Source organism: Leucopleurus acutus, assembly GCF_964270905.1.
Source record: "Leucopleurus acutus genome assembly, chromosome: 12".
In the NCBI taxonomy this organism is placed as follows: Eukaryota; Metazoa; Chordata; class Mammalia; order Artiodactyla; family Delphinidae; genus Leucopleurus; species Leucopleurus acutus.
In genome coordinates this window covers 15,339,529-15,356,530 of record NC_139154.1, presented here as the reverse complement: position 1 = coordinate 15,356,530, position 17,002 = coordinate 15,339,529, and the positions used below count along the sequence as shown (strand labels likewise).

At 48.9% G+C, this 17,002-nt stretch overlaps 1 protein-coding gene across 1 annotated transcript in view; it reads left to right on the top strand.

Annotated features, from left to right (window-relative positions):
• Positions 1 to 17,002, top strand: part of MERTK (MER proto-oncogene, tyrosine kinase) — a gene marked incomplete at its 5' end in the record, with an annotated part of 110,165 nt that overhangs the window by 15,238 nt on the left and 77,925 nt on the right. Inside the window, one exon of the mRNA XM_082852133.1 lies at positions 6,827 to 7,247. Coding sequence (XP_082708259.1) covers positions 6,827 to 7,247 — 421 coding nt within the window. The remainder of the gene's footprint in view (positions 1 to 6,826; positions 7,248 to 17,002) is intronic.

Genomic DNA, 17,002 nt, shown 5'->3' with positions numbered 1-17,002 from the left:
AGCTGGTTTCTGCTAAAGGATACTAAGTTGCATTTACTTAACTAAGTATAACCCACATAGGCATTGTTTATCTGAAATCCAAGTGTAAGTGGGGCATCCCATTTTTTATCTGGCAACCCGGTGCCCGCTCACCGGAGCCTGTGTAGAAAATCTGACTCACCAACACCATGTTTTATACCAACCCCACATTTTACCCGGTGCGGGCATCTCAGTGGTTCACTGTCACCTCTGCTTTTTTCTGCTGAGGCTGTGACCCCTCCAGACACATGCAACCCACCAATTACTCCCCCTTGTTTCCGGTAAAGCCCCTGCCGGGGCCCCTTCCCTCAGGTCAGCTCTCGGTTTCTGCCTGCACTTTTCCTGCACTAGGTGCATTTATCCCATGAATGGCCCTTCTTCTTCTTTTTTTTTTTTTTGCGGTACGGGGGCCTCTCACTGTTGTGGCCTCTCCCGTTGCGGAGCACAGGCTCCGGACGCGCAGGCTCAGCGGCCATGGCTCACGGGCCCAGCTGCTCCGCGGCACGTGGGATCTTCCCGGACCGGGGCACGAACCCGTGTCCCCTGCATCGGCAGGCGGACTCTCAACCACTGCGCCGCCAGGGAAGCCCCCTTCTTCTTTTTAATTCTCTCCAAGTGGCGGAGTGCTGTGCACTCAAGTTAATTTTTACCATTTACAATTTGGGGACAATCAGGTCAGGTGATTTCAGGTTGAAGGTTTTTTTTAAATGTCCTCTCATTCAGTGTTGCTACGCTTTATCAACTGAGAATCCTTTGCGTTTGCATAAAGTGAAATGATTGTAAGTAGACAGTTTCTGCTTGTTCTGGGTTTGGCCTCAGCCATCTTCGGGGGTGAGAGGAGGAGTTTTTAACCAGGTGACAGTGAAGCGCCCACGGACACGATTCAAACATCGGCCGGGGGGGCACACATGGAATGGGGGGGCTCTGGTCCACATAACAGCCCTTTCTCCTGGGCGAGGGGGCGACACAGGGTGTGACAAGGGAGAGGGACGGGGAGTAGACACAAACAGGATTCCAGATGCCAAAAAGCCTTTACGGTAAACTACAAACCCGCCCAGAATGGGGCCTTTCTCCTCCCAACCGCCGGGGCCTGCTTGATAGCAGGTCCCACCGTGGGCAGCGAGGCCGAGGAACCCTTAGCCCCTGGGCCAAATCCTCCTTCTGCTCCGCGGTGGGGAGCAAAGAACCCCTAGGAGTTCAAGGATAAGTCCTCCCTTGTGCAGCCGCCTCTGGGTCTCCGGATTTTGAGGCTGAACTTCAGAGAGCTCGGCTCACGTCCCCACCTGTTGTGTTGTCTAAGGAGTAGGGAGAACCCGGTGTGGCTCCCACTGGCTGGCACTGCAACCCTGCTGTTATTTGACCCATCCAGCCCAGGTGCTTCTGGTTCCTTCCCAGGTCTTCGGGGTAGTAAAGCGGGCTGATGGCACGTAACACCAGCGTGCACTCTCCCTCCCGCGCAGCTGCCGCCCTGCCCAACCCTCCTCTTGCAGCTTAGAGGGACTCCAGGGTCAGGGAGGTGGCGTGAGGTTGCCACTCCACCTAATACCCCGGGACCTGCGATTTCAGCAGCCGCTGCTTCCTTTATCCACCTTGGGCTGTGATCCTGAAGCTTCAGTAAAAATCTAAAGGAGGGCTTCCCTGGTGGCGCAGTGGTTGAGAGTCCGCCTGCTGATGCAGGGGACACGGGTTCGTGCCCCGGTCCGGGAAGATCCCACGTGCCGCGGAGCGGCTGGGCCCGTGAGCCATGGCCGCTGAGCCTGCGCGTCCGGAGCCTGTGCCCCGCAACGGGAGAGGCCGCAACAGTGAGAGGCCCGTGTACTGCAAAAAAAAAAAAAAAATCTAAAGGAGCTCATGCTGGGAAAGAGTGGTGAAGACCAGCCCTGTGAGAGATTCCTTAGAGCTGTCTTTAATGGTTGCATCGATGCCCACCTAACAGAAAGGACTGGGGGCGGGGGGGGTCGCAGTTCTGCTGGTGAAAAGTGCTTTCTTTTGCAAAGCACTTCGACCAAGCAGAAGTCAAATGCTCGAGTCAAAAAGTGGGGTGCAGGCTGAGGGGGTTTACTTCACAGACTTGAAGTATGCTCTTGCCTCTCGTTCATGGGTGGCAATTATGTTGCTCCAGTGTTGCCATTCTCCATGCATTGTCTAAGACAGACCTTACCCATTAGTCCCAGCGCTCATTCCCACAAGGCCCAGAAATTCCTCCTTTGTGTGGTCAAAGGCCAGGTTCAGATGCAGGCCAGTCACAGCAGCAGCTGGTGTCTGTGGAGGCACTGATCATCTGATCGTCTGCCACCCCGCCGGGTACTCCTGTCCTTACAGGGGGTCAGAGCATGACAGAGCTTTCCTGAGGTCATGGGTCAGGCATCCAGGGACTGGGTGGGCCTTGGCTCTCTAACCACAGAGTTGCTGGCCAACACCCAAGCATCACTGCCCACCAACCCGTCTGCCATCATGCACGCTCCGCAAGCACTCAGCAAATATTCATGGATTTAAGGGTGGGATGCGCTACTCGATCACACAGAAAATCGCTTACTTTTAAAATTATTGAAGTATAGCTGATTTACAATGTTGTGTTAACTAATGCTGTACACCAAAATGATTCAGTTATACCTATATATACATTCCTTTTCATATTCTTTTCCATTATGGTTCATCACAAGATACTGAATATAGTTCCCTGTGCTACGCAGTAGGACCTCGTTGGTTATCCATTCTGTATGTAGTGGTTTGCATCTGAAACTGACCTTTCTTTTTGACGTGATGGCCGTACTCGAGGATGCTGTTGGGATCAGCCCCTCTTCTCTTTCCTGCCTCCTTCCTGCTACGTCCTGGCCCCTCCTGTAGTTAGGGCTCCGATACCTTCCTGCCGTGTTTCCTACATCCTGGCCTCTTCCTTCCTCCCTCTCAGGCGATGTCCACACCCCGGTCAAGCACGGCTCTCATCTTCTCCCTCCACTGCTCAGAAACCTTCCAGGAATCCCTATTCCCTCCGCGGCGATTCAGGGCTCTCCACGTTCAGCCTCATTTCACTGTATCTCTCATTTTTCTCCTAGCACAGAAGCACCACCCTGCAGCTAAACTGGTGTTCCCAAACTATGAGGGCCTCTTCCTTTCACTCCAGTTTTCCACCACCTCTGCCCCTTGAAACCCTGTCAACCCTCCCCTACCCCTCCTTTAATTCATGCCCTTACCTATTCATTCAACAAACCTATTTTGAGCACCTCCGAGGAACTGACTACAGTGTGGGGGACTTTCAGTCAACCCGGCAGGGGAGAAAGAATTGAATGAGAAATTACAGATGTTACAAAGGGGAGGGTCCCAGCACCTGACCTGGGAGGTTTAACTAGACAGGGTGGCGGTGGGGAGGTCAGGGAAAGCCTCCCACAAGCACACAGTTAGCTGTGTCCCCTCCCCGCTTTAACTCCTGGGACCCTCTGCTGCCTGTCTTCTGGGGCAAGTGCCTTTCCGTATCCCATTAGACAGTCACAGCAAATCTTAGACCTGGAGGTGCTGTTATATAAATATCTGTTGGCAATTCAATCATACTACCAGCTTCTGGCAAATGAAATTGTGGAGATCAGTTACCTTTTAAACCATCCATAGTGATTACGGGGTTTGACTGCTCCCCAGTTGCAGTGATGTCATCTGACTGGATGGCTTTGCCATTAGTTCGTTCAGTGAACAGCTCGTAGTAAACTAACGCTTATACCCCAAACTATAACCAGAGGTTATCTTGCACGGTTGGGATTACAAAACAGGTTTCCATTTTATACTTTCTGTGCTCCCATAAATATTTGAACTTTTTACAACAGATTTGTGTTACCTTTATAATTAGAAATGCTCAATTTTTTTTTTAATATTTATTTATTTGGCTGCGTCAGCTCTCAGTTGCGGCGTGCAGGAGCTTTCATCGTGGTGCGCGGGCTCTTCCCTGCAGCGTGCGGGACTTCTCTCTAGTTGTGGCAGGTGGACTCCAGAGTGTGCGGGCTCAGTAGTTGCAGCACGTGGGCTCCCTAGTTGTGGCTCACGGGCTCCAGAGCGCACAGGCTTAGTTGCCCCACCGCATGTGGGATCTTAGTTCCCCAACCGGGGGTTGAACCTGTGTCCCCTGCATTGGAAGGCAGAGTCTTAACCACTGGAGCACCAGGGAAGTCCCAGGAATGTTCAGTGTTTTTAAGGAAGTTAAACAAACCAAAGGAAGCATCATTTGTTTCTCCCACTCTACTTTTTTGCCTTATATTTAACACACAAGAAAAAAAAAGTTATTTGGACAAAACCCCTGACTCCCCACCTCAAGAAATAGGAAAGACTGCAGGTAAGTTTGCCTCCAAGAGGCAGAGGTGAACCGTAAGTGCTTTGAAGCCTGTAGAAAAAGAGTGTTCTGAGGAGGGTCTACAGGCATAAGATAAATAGCTAGAGCAGCCATTACTGCAGAGGGATCCCCAAATCAGACAAGATGGGGAGCATCCATTACTGCAGAAGGGACCCCCCAAATCAGAGAAGATGGGCTTCACCTCTTCCTACCATCCCCGTACATAAAGTTTGCCTGGCGTGGGGACGACAGGAGAGGCAGGGGCCCCTCTCTGCAGAATCACCCTGACCTCCACTCCTTGGAATAAATCAGCACTCCCATCACAGCACACTAATCTGTCTGGACGACTGAGCTCAAGGCCAGCCAGCAGCCGACCCACAAAGCCCTCCCCCAGAGCCTGCAGAGAACCCCTGCACTCCCAGAGCCCCTGAGACCTCAGCTTCAAGGACAAGCAATGAGCTCTCCCTCGTTTCTTATAGTGAGACCTCTTGTCCTCCAACCTGGCAATCACCCCGGACGCAGTTCCCAAATGCAGCAACTGGGAGAGTTGACCTGGTCGGGGAGAGAGAGCTGGATGGAGAGGACTCCCTGGCAGGAGCCCCGGCCCTCCATTCAGGGATAAGTGTGGTCCAGAGTGACCTGCAGGGAGGAAGCCAGAGGTATAAATTCTCAGATCCCCGCTTTTGCCCCCAAATCTGCTTGTACCTCCATTCACCCAATAAGTACTTAACTGAATCCTTATACTCAAAAAAATTTTTAAGATTTTTTTTTTTTGATGTGGACCATTTCTCAAGTCCTTATTGAATTTGTTACAATATTGCTTCTGTTTTATGTTTTGGTTTTTTGGCCGCGAGGCATGTGGGATCTTAGTTTCCCGACCGGGAATCGAACCTGCAGCCCCTGCACTGGAAGGCGAAGTCTTAACCACTGGACCTCCAGGGAAGTCCCTATACTAAAAATTACTTGTTGTTTATCTGAAATTCAAGTTTAACTGGGTGTCTTTTGTTCTTGTTTGCTAAGTCTGCACCCCCTGCACACTCACACTCAGGAGCGCAGGAAGGTGTGACGTCCTGAGCATGACAGGAGGCATGAGGTGCCTCTGTGTACCCCCATCACTCACCCACAAGGTGCCAGCCTGTGTCTCTCCTCCCTGCCTGTCTCACCACCCGTGGTCAATGTATTTGAATAAATTACAACTAGTATAGAATGTACGTTCCAAAAATGCCATTAAAACTAAAAGTACGGGCTTCCCTGGTGGCGCAGTGGTTGAGAGTCCGCCTGCCAGTGCGGCGGATACGGGTTCGTGCCCCGGTCCGGGAAGATCCCACATGCCGCGGAGCGGCTGGGCCCGTGAGCCATGGCCGCTGAGCCTGCGCGTCCGGAGCCTGTGCTCCGCAACGGGAGAGGCCACAACAGTGAGAGGCCCGCGTACCACAAAAAAAAAAACAACTAAAAGTACAACTGATGTGAGCCTATATTTTTAGAAATTCTTGTGGGTCAAATGAAATCAAAATATTTCCAGGTCTATTCCTGCAGGCAAGCATTTTGCTGGAAGCTCCAAGTCATTCTATAGCTGGTGACATAAGCACATGTTGATTTCTTTTCCCCCATGCTTAGGGTGGGTCATGCTGAGGCACAAGAATTGTAAACTCGCCCCTTTGTGACCAGTAGCAGCCTTTGCAAGACTGTTGGCCAAGCATAGTCTTGTGACTGAGAAGACAGTAGGAAGGTGATCTCAGGCGCCATCACCTGCCTGCCATGCTGGTGAGATGGGTATGAGGGATTTGGAATGAGTCACGAATTTCAAAAACTAGGTGAGGGTCTTCCCTGGCGGTCCAGTGGTTAAGACTCTGTGCTTCCGATGCAAGGGGCACGGGCTCGATCCCTGGTTGGGGAGCTAAGATTCCACATGCCACGCAGCGCGGTGGCCAAAAAAAAAAAAAAAAATGGGTGAAGTGGTCAAAAGATACAAACTTTCAGTTATAAAATAGGTAAGTCCTGGCAATGCAATGGAGTTAATGCTGACTGTAGTTAATAGTACTGTATTATATACTTAAAAGTTGCTAAGAGGGTAGGTGTTAAAAGTTATCACAAGAAAAAAAAGTGTCTCACTATGTGTGATGATGGATATTAAGTAGACTTATTGCAGCGATCATTTGGCAAAATATACAAGTATGGAATCACTGCATTGTACACCTGAAACAAATGTTATATATATATATATATCAATTATGTCTCAATTTAAAAAAAGAAAAAATTTTGACGGGGGCATTATATTTCTTACGTATTCTTTAGAAGGAAGGAAGTAAGCGAATGAATGAACTTGTGAAAGAGAATATTCACACTATTCGTGTGTGTTAAATAAATTCCGCTCATGCTTTCTGAGGACATTCAGGATGCCCGTCACTCTCTCATCATGGCCTATTAAGTTGGGGACCTACTTGGAAAACTCCATTATTTAAAAGGCTAAAAATCCAATCTTCTGTTTTGCAGCTGTCACTGAGGTGAGCGAAGAAACCAAGCCCAACCCGCTGTTGCCCAGATCTTTCCCGGGAAGCCTGCAGACTGACCACACACCATTTTCGTTTCCTCACACCAGTGGGTTCCAGCCCACCTCCACGTTTCCACCCATCCAGCCTGGAAGACCGCACACCGGAAATGCAGCCCTTCCCGGAGTGACCTCCGCCAGGTCCACGTCTCTACTACCTCTTGTGTTTAATCACACGGTTGGCCACATAATACTTTCTGAACACAAAGATGTCAAGTTTAATTGTTCGATCAACATACCTAATATATACCAGGACAGTGCAACTATTTCTTGGTGGAAAGATGGGAAGGAATTGCTGGGGGCCCATCATGCAATTACTCAATTTTATCCAGATGATGAAGTTACAGCAATCATCGCTTCCTTCAGGTAAGTGTTCTTTCTTCCTTTCTTTTAAAATGTTGTTGTGGGGCTTCCCTGGTGGCGCAGTGGTTGGGAGTCTGCCTGCCGATGCAGGGGACACGGGTTTGTGCCCTGGTCTGGGAGGATCCCACGTGCCGCAGAGCGGCTGGGCCCGTGGGCCGTGGCCGCTGGGCCTGCGCATCCGGGGCCTGTGCTCCGCAGCGGGAGAGGCCACAGCGGTGAGAGGCCCACGTACAGCAAAAAAAAAAAAAGTTGTTGTTGTGCTTTTGCTGATTCAAAAGCAAAAGGCTTGTAAAGAAATAACAGCCTTCTGTTTTCTGTGTTAGCAACCCCACTGGTCCATTTAGAGGGTAGATTAATAGCTGATTGTATTGCTGATTTCTTTTCTATTGGCTTTTGGCCCTACTGGAACTCTTGGTGATCAAGTGCTCTTCCCAGCTGGCCTGTAAGTCCTGTCAAGGCCTGCTGGACTCAAGAGCTCTCCCAGCGGGTGAGAACAGTGTTCCTACCTGGCAGGAGGAGACATCTAACTCACCAGGTGGGCGTGGAACTTGTGAAACAAGGCAGCCCTCCCCCCGTTTCGTTTGCCCTATCTCCTCTCCCTTCTCCCTCTCCCAGCACCCGCTGCGGCTGCAGATGTTGCCCTCCTGTTGGGGTAGGAAGGAGGCGGAAAGTGTGAAGTCTGGGGAATTGAGACAGATCTTTGGCCACGTGGCCCACCATCTCAGCATTCCACTTTGTGTCGGCAGGGGCAGGCCCAGTGAGTTGGAGGGGGTGACAAGGATGAGCCAGGCCAGGACATAAATGTGGAATAATCCATCGTCCCAAGGGTTGAGTCCTCATACCTCAGATACTGGAGACAGTGAGACAGCTGCTTCTCTTCTCACTGTCCCTTTTCATTCTCTACTCTTTCCTCTTAGCCAGGAGGGGTTTTGTTTGTTTGTGTTTATATCAGGACTTCCTGGCATGTACAGTTTTAGAATTAGGTGGACTGTGGTCACTAAAGTTTCTAAATGAATTCGGAGCAGCGTTGACTCAGGAGGCTTTTCTCTGGGATTCCTCCACTCCGAGTGGAGTCCTCTTTGATCTGCTGTGTTTTTACTTTCTCCAACCTGATGTTTGGGCCTCTTCCAGACTGTGTCATGTCTTCTGGTGAATCATTGTGTGTTTCCTTTTCAGAAAACCACCTCGGGGTTACCATAGACCTGATGACTCCAGTTAGAGTTTAGCGTGTCAACACATTCATAAGATGACCCCCTTTTTAGCATTTTCCAAGTTATCTTGGTCATCATCAAGGAAAGAAAACAATTTCCGCATTTCCCGTTGGTCGATTTAACCTCTGGCTGGGTCTCTCGTGCTGCCATTCTCCGCCAGTGTCAAGACTCGGGTGTCTTGCCCATGGCTATATTTTTTTCTCCATCAACTACAAAACACAGATGTTTTTCCATTATATAGACACAGCTTCTGATGGGAGAATTAAAATCACCATTTCATAATGAATGAGGTTTAAAGGCTTATAGAAACAAAAAGCTGGCACATTCGTCTCACCCGGGGTCATTTAGGAGGAAAGCACAGCCTTCCTCTCTGGGCTGCGAGTCCCAAGTGGGGGTCCTGCCACCGGCCCCCATGAGACCGTGGGTGAGCCGCTGCATCTTCCCTGGTCTTCTTGCCAAGGAGATGGGTTTGGACCGCCTGACTGGCAGCTCTAGGTGTGCTCTAAGGGGCCATTAGATATTCAAAAGATTTGGAGAGTTTTTAAACTTAGACAGTGTCTTATTCTGAACTGATGTTTTTAGAGTTCAGAAGGTGACTGGGTGATATTTTGAGAACTTTAGAGAAGAATGTATACTTTTGCATGTATTCGGCTGAACTCTCATAAACTCATTTGGAAGAGAAAAAAATCTTACGTGACCTCCCAACTAAGCAAATTTCGTGATCAGAATTCTTGCAAAGGATGGACACTCAGCTGAACTGAGTAATATCTGGAACAGCAGTAAGTCCACCATTAGGATATTCTTCAACTTGATTAAAGTAACGTACAGGCAGCACTGTAGCTGTGGGTGATTCAGTGAAGTAAATTACAGTGACTTGATCAAGATTATCAATATTTGTGTCATTTCTTCCCAAGAGGGAAGGATGTTGGAGACCCTAATTTGATGTCTTTTATATGAGGACCCTGAGGTCCTTAAGAGTAGGGTGTCTTGCCCAGAATCACTAGGTAGTAAGCTGGTCATCCTTAACCAGGGAGCCTGATATGCGCACCTGCAGTATCCTCTCTTCTCAAATCTTCACGGGCCCTGAGGAAATCCACTCTGGTTCCCAGAAACAGTGAAGAGTTAAACACTAGTTCTAGGTTTTCAATAGATGCCATTTTATCAGGAATTCGTTAGCCTGCAACTTTGCTGGAGTTGCCACTAACAGGACCGGCATGGACCACGTTTATTTAAGGGAATGTGCAAAAGATAGATGTCCGTATATAGGCAGGGGTCAGAGGAACTATAAAGAAAAACACAAAGTATTTTAAGTTAGATCACGGAACCATTTTTCTATAAGGTTGTTATAATAAAAAAGGACAGAATGGACACGAATTTTGAAATGATTAGGTCTCCGGATCGGGGAGTCCACAGTTTACACCTGCACTTGTGCTTTAAATACGAAGCAGCTGTGAGTCGCTGAAGCCTGGCAGGATTGTGGATGCTGCATTTAGCTCTCTTAGCCTGATATTGGTTCATGTTTTCTCTTTCATATCATGCAGACCCTTGGCTTTTGCCCACCCCACACTTAAACTCCCAAACTCCTCATTCTAAACATTACGATTAGTCACGCTTCTGGTCTTTGATCCTAAAACAAAACCTGTCCTGGTTGAAGGTGTAGTTTAAGAGGCGTGCAGATTTAAAGCACTGGAACTTTCATCTGTTATTCCTTCCACTCTCTCACAGTGGCCATCATAGTGCTTTCCTTTCCAAAGGAAGGCAAGAATGGGATAAGTAATTTACACTAAGGAAAGCTTGAACATTGACTGGTGACATCATTTTGGACACAAGGAATAGAGATTTTGTTTTCAAATCACAACACAGGCAACTGCCCACTAGTTATAAAATCAACCAGCCTTGCCCTGAACGTCTGGGCATTGAGACACGAAGGACAGACCTGGTCCCTGTCCTTCTGCTTGTGAACAGAATGGAGGGGGAGGAAGACTCAAATGTCAAGTGCAGAAGCGCTAAGGTGGTGTTGATGTGTTTAAGGTAGTGTTGCCATCAGATTTTAGATTTGGCCTTTAGGGGAGGAGGGCCTTGCATCAGGACCAAGGGAAGGACACTTCTGCTGCTCAGGGGGGACCACATCTTGTAGTCAACCCTCAGTTTATTGAAACTAGGTGTGGGAGGGTGGGAATGATAGGAGGAGCTCACAGGCATTTCAGCATGAGTCCCACGTACCCTGGAAAGCTTAAAGGAGATTTGTTTTGGCATCATGCGTGAGAGGATTCCCAGAAGATTTCTGAAACTACTTGGTCTTAGCTCCTATATATGTGCATTTTTTAAGTTATTTTAATAGTTACATATGTATTTTGTTTTCATAATTATATGTATTTTGTTAAATACTTGGAAGATACCAAACAAGTACAGAGAAGGAAACTATGGCCCACAACCCCAAGAAAACTTTTCCAAGCATATAGAACTCTAAGATGCTTGAAATCAAATTAGTATTTTATTACATAGATGTATGTCTTATTTCATGCACTTATCATTGTATGATGAACATTTACCTATATTGCTAAAAGTCTTCAAAATATTTTAATATTTAATATTATTTTATATTTAATTATTATTTAATATTTTTAATATTTATTTTAATGCCACTGTAACTTGCTATTGTAAAACAGATTCATGTATAGAGAGTGCAAATGAGGGAAAACCTTAAAAATTATTTTCAAAATGCCAAGGTTGGTGGCAAACACAAGGGAAGAAGTAACTGATGTGGGACTTCAAATCCAGATGCCCTCGTGAGCTGGGTCTATCCCGTGCTAATAGTTCACGATTCACTTAGATGTCTATTATTATTGATAGGGTCGAGTCATCGTTCATTAATGGGTGTAGGAAGCATTCAGTGTCTGCTAGTAGGTTGGAGTATTCTTAACTGATAGCTTGGTGATGAGTACTGAAAATCCACACCACCCTCCCTACTTACCCCCCACCACCCCGTGCATGGTACATCACTTGAAAGCAGTTGCTAGACTGTGGGACTTAGGTCACCAGGCTGAGCATCCCCCTTGACACTCCAACCAGTATCCCACCCCATCTACACCTGTTATCTGCTCGTCCAGCCCCAGGACCCTCCTTAGCCAAGAGCTTCCCCTGAAGTCTCTAGAGGACGGTGTAATTTGTGGGACGTAGCTCTAAAATCTGGTATGGGGTGTAGAAAGCTCTCTCGCTTCGGTGGAAACACTCCCTCATCGGGAAGGCACCAGCCTTGAGATCAGAAGACTTGGGGAGACTCACCCTCAAGCAAAAACAGAAGCTGATGTTCCTGTAAACTGACAGGCCCAGCACATTTAGTTATTGGGTGATTTATGGAGGAGGGAAGGTATTTGATGTTTGTTTTCTTTGTAGTCTAGGTATTCCCAGTACTCTTTAAATTCTGGCATCCTTCCCAGTAGCTAAAGCTAGAAGGATTTTACTTTCTTCCTACATTTTCTTGGTAAACATGTTAAGTAGGTAGTTTGGGTCCCTGCGGGCTCCTGGCGCCTGAGACGCTTGTGTTGGCGGCGCCCCCGCAGGCGCTACGTGCCGAGACCCTTGCCACAGGCGGGGCGGGGTGCGGGTGTGCATCTGCCTGGTACCATTGCTGGCTGTTCTTTACCCCAAAATGGAATCGTGCATGAGAAATCAGCCAAACATCTAGAAAGTAAGAACCTAATTTGTTGAGCCAAACCATCAGCTGGAAAAGTTACTTTTAGCCATTGATCCCTGAGACTTTTGGACTTGCTTTATATTCAGACTTCCTTTCAGCTCAGGTTTTGTCCAAGATCCCTGAACTCAGGTGATCCATGGAATGCTGTCAGCGCCGTTTGAACGACGGCAGAGGGTAAAACAGGATGCTTAGCAGTGGGTCGTCTTTGTATTTCTTTTAAAAGTTTTTCTTTCCATTTTTCATGGCTTTTTTTTTTTATTGTGGTAACATACACATAACATAAAACTTACCATTTTAGGGCTTCCCTGGTGGCGCAGTGGTTGAGAGTCCGCCTGCCGATGCAGGGGACACGGGTTCGTGCCCCGGTCTGGGAAGATCCCACGTGCCGCGGAGCGGCTGGGCCCGTGAGCCATGGCCGCTGAGCCTGCGCGTCCGGAGCCTGTGCTCCGCAGCGGGAGAGGCCACAACAGTGAGAGGCCCGCGTACCGCAAAAAAAACAAAACAAAACAAAACTTACCATTTTAACCCTTTTTGAATATCCAAGTCAGTGACCTTGAGTACATTCACGACGTCATGCCACTGTCACCACCATCCATCTCCAGAGCTCTTTCATCATCTCAAACTGAAACTCCATACCCGTGAAACACTAACTCCCCACTCCCCCTCCCCTCCAGCCCTCGGTAACCTCTATTCCACATTCTTTCCCTGTGAATTTGACTACTCTAGGCATTCATCCAATATTGGTCCTTTTTTATATGTCTTCTAAGAAGGCTTGAGAGCTTAGGTACTCCTTGCGAGCCATTTCTGAGCAGGCCAGCCTAGTTGTAATAGGTCTGAGGGCCAGAGAGATGCTGTGTGTCCTTGTAGGATGCCCTGGGGCTACGTCAGCTGAGGGGATGCTGGTGTGATGGGCTTTTGCAGCTGCTGTCCCACCGCCGTGGCTCTCTCCAGGTGGTTCCTGTCTAGACACTGTGGCAGAATCTGTGGTTTCTTTGGTCTTCCCCCGTTCAGATGTTTGACCAAAAGCTGATGGAATTCTTATACTTTTTTTCTTAAGTGCCTGCACACGGTAAAGTAGTCTTAACTGTCCAAATGTTATCTCTTGCATTCCCGCCCCCTTGCTCTTTCCCAGTGGGGAGCTGAGGTGACCCGTTTACTGGGTAGCTTTCCAGAGATATTCAGTCCATGAGTCGTGTGTGTGTGTATGTGTATGTGTGGTGTGTGTGCATGCCTGTGCCAGGCCCCAGCATGGTGTGTTAATCTAATAGGGTACTACTCATAGCTGTGGTTAAATCAGTACCCAGAGTTCACAATTTTTGTGGCTATGGAAATGCTATTTTCAGCCAAATCATGTAGTCAACTGTAATTACATCGTACTTGTTATAGAGCTTTTTGATTTTCCTGAATTTAATAGTTTCCTTGCCTGTTGGTTCACTGAATTGTCTAAGTTTCAATTGCTCATTCTCCCCCCACGTTTTAAAGGAAAATAATGCGTCTCCTCTCAAAATGACCAGATTCTCAGGACTGGTGTTTTTCCTTGGAGGCGCCAGTCCTGGAGCTGTCCCTTTTCCTCCAGCCCAGACACGTTGCCCTCCAGGTCTGGGGTCTGTGGCTGAGTCAACTTTGCTTTCATTTTGGGGAGCCTTGTTCCTGCTGACTTCCAGCATCTGTTCCCTGGAGCCCAGCTCCCCCTCTTCCTGGCTTTACCCCGTCACCTTGGCATGGAGCCCAGCCTCTACTCACTTGCTGGGCCCTCACGTGTCTGAAAATGCCATGTTTTTCCCACCTCCACCTTGAGGTAGTTTGTCCAGATACAGAATTTTAAAGGAAAATAATTTCCTGCTGTCATCTTGAAATCATTGCTCCGTTTCCTTTTCGCTCTCAGAGTTGTTCTTGAGAAGCATGACACGTTTCTGATTCACTCGTAAATCACCTGCCTTTCTTTTCTCTGGAAGCTTCTGGGGGGTCTCCACTTTGTCTTAGAGGTGTGACATTGCCTGGTGAAGCCCCTTGGTGGGTCTTGTCTCTCTTGCTGTGCTGCCCACCTAGGTGTCAGGTTAGGGAAGACCCGTATCGCCAGTTCTGGACATTTTCCTGAATGACGCCTCCCTCCTCCCCTTTCTGTGTTCTTTCTGGAACTCCTTACTCAGTCATCGTCCGAATGCCTAGGTTGCTATTCTGAGCTCAGAGCCTTTCCTGCTGTTTCTGCGGGGGAGAGGGAGGAGATTGGGGACCAGTCGCCCATCTCCAGTCCCACCCCCCCCACACTGCCATCATCCTGGGAGCCTTTACGTGATGTCTAGAAAGCAACAAGAGAATTATTTGTGAAAAACGTTTCCTGTGCTATAGGTAAGATGGATCTGGACTTGCTAATTAATGCAGACACGTTGTCCTTTTCACCCAGTGACGCTAGATCCTGCCTGACGCGAATGAGTAAAGGCCAAGTTTTGATCACGTTCCCTTTGCATTCTCGTGCTTTACTCCTAGTCTGAATTTTCCTTGCTGGTTAGTTGAAGGTACTCCTGGACTTTTGTGTGTGGTCTGATTTCTGCTGCCGAAGGTTATTTGTGCCTGCTGGCTTCTTGGGTTCCCGGAGTGCTGACCATACCTGGGCTGGGTGCGGTCCCCCTGGGGATGTGCCCTGCCTCCCTCTCTGGCCTTCACTTCCTCTCCGGTCCCTGGCTCACTGAGTCACGCAGCAAGCCTGCTACAGCACCGGGGTCCCAGGCCGTGAGCCAGAGCCCAGTTTTCCGAGGGCGTAGGTGTCCTCAGCCTGTCAGATCTCATCGTCTGCCGCAGCCAGCCCCTCCCTGAGTCTTGCCTCAAGAAAATGTTGCTTCTTGTAAAGTGATGAGTAGAAAGGATCCTCTCTTCAGTAGCCATAACCTTGGTTTCCCTTGGAACTGCTAAGACTAGACAGGTCAGCTGTGGAGAATCTGCAGGAGCTAATGAAAGCCACGTCGTACCATCCAGCCTCTGGGTGTTACCCACGATGGGCAGCGCATCGTCCTAGACGCCTGCTCCCCTCCCGCTTTCTTCAGCCCCTTCCTGTCACCTTGATATCCTGGCAGATTCTAGGGGAAGCGTCAGCTAGCCCGTTATTTGGAGATATTTGTCCTGTGAGGTCTCTTTCCGTCTTCTCCTGGTGACCTCTAAGCATTGTGACATTCAGCTCCTTTCCTAAAGCATGGAGAGACCGGCCTTTCCTTGACCCCTGCATCCTCCCCAAGTCCAACAGTCATTCATCAGGTGCCTTCCAGAATTATATCGCTCCTACATAGGAGTGAGGGGAGAGGGGAAGACAGAGTATTCCCAGTCAATGGGGCACTGCTTAGACTGGCACATCAGGAAATGCAGGGGACAGGGGACCATCACACTGCTGGATCCTGAGACCGTTAAGGAGGTGATGCTAACCCAAGCAGCTCTGGCCCTCGTAGTTCTGACTCATGCCGTTCTTTTTTTTTTTTTTTTTTTTTTTTTTGCGGTACGCGGGCCTCTCACTGTTGTGGCCTCTCCCGTTGCGGAGCACAGGCTCCGGACGCGCAGGCTCAGCAGCCATGGCTCACGGGCCCAGCCGCTCCGCGGCATGTGGGATCTTCCCGGACCGGGGCACGAACCTGTGTCCCCTGCATCGCAGGCAGACCCCCAACCACTGCGCCACCAGGGAAGCCCCCTGATGCCGTTCTTGATGTGTACCTTCGTTACTCTGTTTATCATAGGCTAATAGGGGTCTGCAGAATAGTGTTGGGAGAAGCGGTATTTACCAGTGTCCAGTGTTTGTTCTGAAAACCGTGGCTTCTAGAGGCCGGGGACCCTTCACTGCCGCCTGTCAGCTCCTGGTGGTGACTGTGCTGTGTTAATAACCCTGGCAGCTGCCCCTTCTGACCTTGCCAGCTTCCTGGTCTCTTTTAAGCCTTAAGCGGTAGCCCTTGACAGGTTGAGGACAGATTTTATTTTGCTTTGGGATAAACTAGTTATATCGGGAAACAAGCTGCTAGGAAGGCAGGTGGACCCCTCCACGTTTTTCTTCTTTTTTCTTTTTCCTTCATTCACAGTCTTCTTGGTTGTGTCTGATGGGCAGAGAAGAAATCAGTGCTTGGGGCTAATAAAGGCATCCTCTGTAGGAGAGCATCTGAGAGCATTTCAAAGTGTGCCTCATTGTCTCACCCCTTCCCACCCCGGCTAAGAGCGGGTTTCACGTCTGTGGTGTAACTCCCTGTTTGTAAACACATTGGGAAATTGGCAAGCAGGACTCTGAACCTCTTAGAGCCTGTTTATATAAGATATCTTATGTTCATCCTGTAATAAGAGGGAAACGAAAGGAAGGCAATTGATAATTAAATAATACGAATGTGAATATGTAAATGCTGGGTGTGACCACACCAGGAGAGATTATAATAAAGTCCACAGTGACTTGCCCCCAGGCACATGGCAGCTGCAGACGGAGCAGTGCTGTTGGTGATCCATCTTCCAGACGATGACCGAGTCACAGCCATGTTCCAAACAGGACAAAGGGATACTGGCCCTCCATTTTCACGGTCCTGGGAAATGACATAGATATTAACACCAGGCAAAATACTTTGTGTGTGTGTACGGTGAGATTAGGTTCTAGTCTCAGAAGGTCATTTGGGGGCTTCCCTGGTGACGCTGTGGTTGAGAGTCCGCCTGCCGATGCAGGGGACACGGGTTCGTGCCCCGGTCCGGGAAGATCCCACATGCCGCGGAGCGGCTGGGCCTGTGAGCCATGGCCGCTGAGCCTGCGCGTCCGGAGCCTGTGCTGCGCAACGGGAGAAGCCACAACAGTGAGAGGCCCGCGTACCAAAAAAAAAAAAAAAAAAAAAGAAGGTCAT